At 33.0% G+C, this 7601-nt stretch overlaps 1 protein-coding gene across 2 annotated transcripts in view; it reads right to left on the minus strand.

Annotated features, from left to right (window-relative positions):
* The window catches only part of LOC106460539 (A disintegrin and metalloproteinase with thrombospondin motifs 20-like), a 138647-nt gene that overhangs the window by 84254 nt on the left and 46792 nt on the right, over window positions 1–7601 (minus strand). For both annotated transcript variants that reach the window (XM_022387283.1, XM_022387284.1), the window contains exons 4-6: window positions 5160–5374; window positions 2608–2691; window positions 1769–1893 (exon numbers count right to left, since the gene is read on the minus strand). In XM_022387283.1, the coding sequence (XP_022242991.1) occupies window positions 1769–1893; window positions 2608–2691; window positions 5160–5374 (424 nt within the window). The remainder of the gene's footprint in view (window positions 1–1768; window positions 1894–2607; window positions 2692–5159; window positions 5375–7601) is intronic.

The following is a 7601-nucleotide window of genomic DNA, read 5'->3' on the forward strand; positions in this document are numbered from 1 at the left end:
TTGATAGTTGAGTGAAGTTGATTTAGGTTGTTGAAAACACTTTCAAAATCACTTTCTTTGTTTGGCCACACTTCCTGCCAGAAAACAACGTGAGACGCACAAGTGTGTCGAAACTAGTTTCTGTAATATCAGACTTCTACCAGTTTTTTTTCGTGTACTGTGGTTTTTCACTAATTGCTGTACACGATATTGTATTATTTTATTATTAATGCTACTATGACATCTTTCATTGAACTATCATAATTACATCTCTTTCATTTCAGTTGAACGTTTTAAAGTTTTCGAATTAGAACAAGAACAAGAAAAATGTATACATAAATTTCTTAGTTGAAAACTCGTAATATATTTCTAAACAAATCTAGCTTCTTACCAAGTATGATTAGTAATTTTTATACAAGTTACTATTCACAACAGATAACCAATAAAATATGGGTAATCAATCTTTGTTTATATACTAGCCTGTAATATTTCGTGATGAATTCGAAAGAGGGTCTGTTTTCTTCTTCTTTGTATTGGATACGTTTCAGGCATCCTTGACGCCAAGTTTTCGTTACCAAACCAAGAAACTTGGCGTCCTTCACACCACCCTTGACTCTCGTGCCACGCTTTTGGCACGAGAAACTTCAACGATACTCACGTAGTTGAGTCGCTGTATGGCACTAACACAGAAATTTATTTTCTTTTTTTTTTTTAAACACTGCCAATTCGCAAAGGGTGTTGAAGTTCATGACTTTTCTGAGTGAGCTTTGGAATGTTAAACGCCCAGAACTGTATTCCATAGTTTACACATGTCTGATTTTTTTTCTTAATTACAAAAACCAATGTTTTTACTTATATCATACCTTATTAATATTCACTAAACTATATATATATATAACACAAACACATCAACAGTACAAAATAATACGATTCATCTTTCATGCTTCAGATTTAGGGTCAAATGAAAAACAAATAAAATTGAATTCCATATTTATCCTCAGTACAGCAGTAGTTAACTAAATACACAATACTGTGTAATCTAAAACAAAGTTAAGATTCACTAATACTGAACAGGTTTATATGGAACGTCCAATAATAACTGTATACTGTCTTTCTTTTTAGTTAGTCATGTTTCAAGTTAGATAAATTTGCCGAAAAAACAACTCCAAACTTGTAAAACAGACAAGATAACCTATCACGTGAACAAGTTTAGAGTAAACATTATTAACTTAGATAAAAAGGTACTTAAAGAACTATTTTGTGCATAATATATCAGTATTGCAATGCGCAAAATATTAAACAAGAAACAAAATATAAAAAAAGAACATTTTCAACTGGCCAAGTTTGTCATTCTTGAGGGACAGAGTAAGCATTGTTAAGTAAGGTAAGAAAATGTCATCTAGTCAGTTACACCAGTAGTAACTATCATGTAAGTATCGTTATATAGAAAAATCCAAATAGAAAAAATATTGCTAATCACTCAGGAAAATCTTGTACTTAGGATGGCAGTAAATGTTACTAACCAAAGTAAGATCTTATCTATTGAGTTCGGACTGTAGAAATCACCAATAACCAGGATATAAAAACCTTATACTATACCAGTTTTAATAATAAGTATTATAAACAAAGGCAAGATCTTATCTATCGAGTTATAAATTATTATAAACCAGATAAAGAAGCATTTTTCGTATGATCAGGAGTGTAGCATGGTAATTAAGGAAAGTAAGAAAGTATTATATAGTAAATTAGAAGAATGAAAAATACCATTGCCTACTGTAGAAAACCGTACCTTGTGATCAAAACAGCAGTATCATGATGATGGGGATGGCTGTCGTCGTCATGATTGTTTATCCGTTGCCAGCGGCAGAAACTACGTAATGTCTTTGAAGCACTTGAATGGATGATTTCCCGATCCTATAATTACAAATCAAGCTAATACCAAAATAGATATAATTTACAGAAATTACAAGTTATACAAGTGCACGGGTAAGTTTATGCTGTATAGTGTTGTTATGTTTCAATGTACACAACGAGACTACTTTCTGTATGTTTTATATCACTTACATTATTTTATGTGGCGTACATAGAATATAAAATTTTTGTCATAATGTAACTGCAAATCGCGAGATGATGTCGGTGACGATTTTTAGATATTCAAAGCGAAAATTATGTGTGTAAAAGCGTAAATCAATTAGTTAGAAATTAAGACAATATATTGGTCTGGGCTACAGAGGTCTAGGATTTGCGCCTTGAGGCCATTGATCAAGCGAATTTTCGTGTAGGTTTAATAAATTTCTCGTGGATAATGCTCGTAATCAATCATTTTTTTATGATGGAATGTGCGGCAAAATTATGTTCTAAAAACTTAAATCAATTGTAGTCAAAGGAATGTTCCTCACCGATGTTTTGATGAAAAATGGAGATTTTAGTCAATATGTAGGACAGACGTTTCGCTGAATTATACAAATGTTATGGTCCGTACTGAATATGTGTCGCTATTCCTGTTTAGCTTAATGACAAAACTTTGTCAGCAGTATGAATGTGACATAAGAAACCTTTGCGGATAACACTTCTAAGATCCTTATGTTTCAACTCATTAAGACATCATGTATAAATTTATGATAGTACCTCTTCTTCAGTTAGTGTAACCAGTTTCACCACCGCAATATTGATGAAATTTCCAAGACTGGGTTCCTTGTAAATTGTTGCAACCTATGGAAACAAACAAGTATAAAATAACACAGACAAGGACAGTTTGAAAAATGTAATTTCATTTTTTATTTTGTTTTGCTTATTGCATATTTTAGTGGCCTTTTGCACATATGTTAAGTACGATATGTTAAAACAATTTTGGAGCCTCATTACAATACATATCACCACGTACGATCATGCTCCGTCTGACAACTGTGTATCTGCACAATAGTCCTGAAAGCGCAGTTTCTATTGCAAAAAACTGTCTTGTTAAACACGTAAACCTTCTACTTGCATGCTTTCCAGACATCATTTCTCAATGTCCGTTTCAACAGTGCGAGATCGCATAGAAATCTATAAGCACTGTGTCCAAAGAATTCACAGGCATGTTTTCGTGTAGAGTAGTATGATTACCCATTTCACCTTCTAGCTGCTTGAGCTATAACTGGATACCTTATCTTGGTAAATCCAGACGAAGATCTTCTTTGATTTTATTGCCTGGAACATGAAGATGGCCTTTGCCACTGAGTTTAGTGCTCATAGATTTATATTTGTTACAAGATGCCTCACTTTGCTTACCATAACAGGGATATAACTAACTGCAGATCTCTTTCTGGATGGTCCTGGTGATCTATATTCCTTTTTCCAATGCTATTAACTACAATGAATATTACTATTTACAAATTTTTAATCTCCGATCTTAGCACATCTTAATTATCTCAGTGTATGAATATCTTGCTTTATATTCCCTGCGAAATGCCAAGAAATGTCAAAATGTAGTGCTGATACATTCCATTCTACCTCGACTTTATATCAGTTGTAGTTGTTACGTAACTTGATTTGTATATTGAAAATTGTTTTAACATAACGTACTCAACCATTTGTTAACTACAAGCTTTGCTTACATATTAAGTATAATAAGTCGAAAAACAACATGAAACTTAACAAATGATATAGACTTTATTCAGTTATTGTATTTTGTGATCGTACATTTGTCATAATGTACTGTTACTTTTGAACAACTGGGCTGTACATAAGGTTATTGTACAGATTATGTCGTATATTTGTTTATGTATGTTTTTAAAACATTAACTGTTTCTTAAACCGTACCCTAACAAAATTGACAAAATAAACTAAAACGCACGATAACATACTGAATAATTTTTCTATGGATTGTTCTTCACATTAACGTTTTTTCAACAAAATGACGAAACATATCTGAGTGAATTTTCACTTTCCTTGTTATCAAAGCTAGATTATAAGTATATTCAATTTGATAACACAAGTAACCCAGCAATTGTTAGTAGTGTGTTTTTATATCGATGAATTGCAGATCCCCCTATTATCACAAAAACGAAAGCTTAACTAAAATGATATTTTTTTCAGTGATGAATTTGGCACAGATTAGATTGTCATTTTATGTATTAATATTATTAAATAATGTAGTCGAAATGTAAAGTTAACTCGGTAACTCAGAATGTAAATACATCCTTCTATTTATCAAAATAACTAAGTTGCATAGGAAAGTGACCTACAAAGCAGACACCAGAAATAATCTGAATAACTGTCTTTAAGTTTGATAATTTCGTGAATGCGTCATATACTATTATATCATCGTCGCAATATTTATATGTACTTCCTCTTGTGTAATTACAGCACATATTTTTCAGTTTCTTGAAATAAAGAGCCATTAGACTTGGTTACGTTCAGTATATATGGTTGTCGCTTTGATGTAACATTCTGAGTAACAAATTACAAACATATTAGTATTAGGCCTACTATATTTTAACATTACATTATTTATCTAAGTATTTAAGAATTAAAGAATGTATTATAATAACAGTATTTGAAACACACTATGTTCGCCACATCGATTACCGACGACGTGTCTCGCTCAATCCAGAGCTTGGGACACAACAATAGTGTTAAAAAAATATAAGCCTAATACTAATGTCTTATGACAATTATAATTAATCATAATCATGCTTCTGCAAGCATGAAAAAAGCGTCCGGGACATAACAACTGTTGCTGTAACAAATGCCTTATATAAACAGTGTTTTTTGTGTACCAGTCGGCCTGATGAACTTTGGATTACGTCATCGGCAATGGATATGGCGAATAATGTGTGGTTGAAATACTAGTATTATACACTCTTTTAATTATTGAAAACACCTTAGGGACTAAAAGGAATCAGTAATAAAATATGCCTAATACTAATGTCTTATGACAAATATGATTAAAAAATATGATTAATCATTGGGTTTAATTTTCCTGTACAAATTTTGATGTTTTCCAATGCTAAAAGTTATCTTTTTCATTCAGGCAATGTAAGATGTTTTTCTAATTCCAGTAATATCATATTTATATTCCACCATATCATCATTAGATGGCAAATTTATCAAAATTGGTGTAACATGCTTATGCTTCTGGTTACGTCGTTAATTTCGTGATACTTTATAAAAACTGTCATAAACAAATAAGTACCTACCGTTGACATTAACGTCAGGACATAGTGACGTAACTCTTCACGGTATTGATCAGCCATCTGCCTGTCAACAACAACCAACACCTCCACATTTCGCTCAAAAGACACTGAGCGTTTGGAGCGCATTTTGGAGGAATTATTAAAATTACGATGAAATTCATCTCCGATATTCAAATTCCTAGTTTCCCGTTTATTTTTTATTTTTGACCTAGCAGAATCTGAAACAGAAAATTTCGTTTTAAAGTGTTTTAAATCATTCTTTTCTAATAAGTAAATACTGTAAAGCGAAACAAATGTATATCATACCCTATTTTATTTAAGGAGCTAGCAGGACTCAACTTGGCATAAGGACTTGGCGTGGCTCTAGGGATGTCCTTATCCATATAGGGGTAAGGAGGGCCAAAACGCGTCTGGAAGGTCACTCTACATAGTGGAGGTCTAAGAATAGGATTTCAGGTAGACTTTCCATGGGGTAGCTAAAGGATTAATTGGGGATAATGAAGGAGCTTGATCGGTAAATTATAGCCTCCGTGAAACATGAGTGGGGTTTAAAACCCTGCAGGCAGCGCGGGTATTTATACTAGTACTTATAAATAATAGATACAAACAGAAGGCAAACCTTAAGGAAAAGTTAGTTTTAAAATAAAGCATTACTATCAAATAAAGCTCAAGTTCTAGCCTTCAAGACTTATTGATTTCTTCTAGAAATGACAATAAGTACGACTCACGTTTGTTTGTTTTTATTACTTCTTAATTACTTGTGTTTATCTAACCAGGAACTACATGTTCGAGTAAAGCCAGATGAATTCATCAGTACTTCACACAATGAAATAGTGACTTTCCTAGTTTTTGTTTTTGATACACACATACAAACATACTCACAATAGAATACGCCCTTTTACTGAACTTGGCCCATAAAATGAAAGTAAACTTTTATTCAGCTAACTCAGTTCTCTTCTTTTTGTTTCATCAACAACACATGTTTACTGATTTTATCTTTCCAAAAAAGAAATAAACCACAAGCATTAGGTATGATGGGCTAAGTTCAGTGAACATACGAAGCCATTAAATCTTATGCAATTCAGCTCTAAGTTATTAGATTAGAAAAACACGCAATGCACATTAGTAAGCTGACGTAAATCGAGTCTTTTTTGTATTCGTTAATACGAGGAATGTCTCACTATTATCAAATGTAAGTTAATCAATCTTACGTATTCTCGTTAGAGGGCTTGCAATACTTCACTAACAATTTAATATCAGTTAAGTCTGCGTATAATCCTTAATGCAGAAAACACAACGCTAAACTAGCAAGTAAAAGTCAATTAAACCTACTTATATACTCGTCAATGCAGGAAAGGTAGTTTTACATTATTAAGTATGAGTAAACTACGTGATTTTCGTGAACAAAATACACTCGTAGTTGAAGTTATTTGAACGTACAAGCTTCCAAATACTTAAGAGCTCTTAATCAGATAGAACACCTAACTCAACACATTATGGTTAAACGGGCATTAGTTAGCCTACTTGGACTTGTGACTTTCTGTTCGGAAGTCGCTCTTTTAAAAAGTCTCGAATTCAGATATGCTTATTCCCATTAAATGCACCTGTTTCAGCACCAAGATGAATTATAGTCAACAGTTGTTATTTTCTCTTAATGCTTCATTCTGACAACTTCTGTTCCTGAGAACCTCTACCAGCCATCTTGTAACATAATGTACACATTTTCTAATCACAACACAAGGGCGCTTTGGAACTTACATGATGTATGTTGAATAGCAGTATTAGTAAATTAAAGGTTTTGGCCTGGTGGTTAGGGGGCTCGACACGCTATATGCGGGTCGCGGGATCGAAACTCGACGCCAAATATGCTTGCTCTTTTAGCCGTGAGGTTGTTATAATGTGATAGTTCACCTCACTAATTTCTGTGTCTCTGTAAACTTGGGTTATATTTTATTTCACCTGTTGGTTCAGGAACAGAGTTAACAATAAATGATATATTAGGTCGTCAAGAAATTAATGTCACTTTTTTTAGATGAAAAAACTCGAACAACCTGTATATCAAAACAAAACATTTATTAAATGAAACAGTCTCCATTTTTATCTATGATGCTTTTCCATCTTACAATCAGATTGTTAATGTCCTGATTTAAGAAATCACTTGGCTTTGAAGTAAAAAAACATGTCGATACACTTTCCACATTTGCATACGTTTTCCCATCAAGACGATGTTGCAGCAAACAAAAAGATGGTGTCCATATTTGGAAAATATGGTGGGTGGGGGAGAACTTCCCAATCCAACTCCATAATCTTGTATTGCGTCAAACGTGTCACATGTGGACGTGCATTGTCGTGGAGAAGAAGAACACCTTTCCGATTGATGAGTAAAAGGCGTTTCTGATGAGGGGCTTAATTTGAACGTTCCAGTTGCTGACTATAGATCTCTGT

The sequence above is a fragment of the Limulus polyphemus genome, unplaced genomic scaffold (genome assembly GCF_000517525.1).
Source record: "Limulus polyphemus unplaced genomic scaffold, Limulus_polyphemus-2.1.2 Scaffold791, whole genome shotgun sequence".
NCBI classification, from domain to species: domain Eukaryota; kingdom Metazoa; phylum Arthropoda; class Merostomata; order Xiphosura; family Limulidae; genus Limulus; species Limulus polyphemus.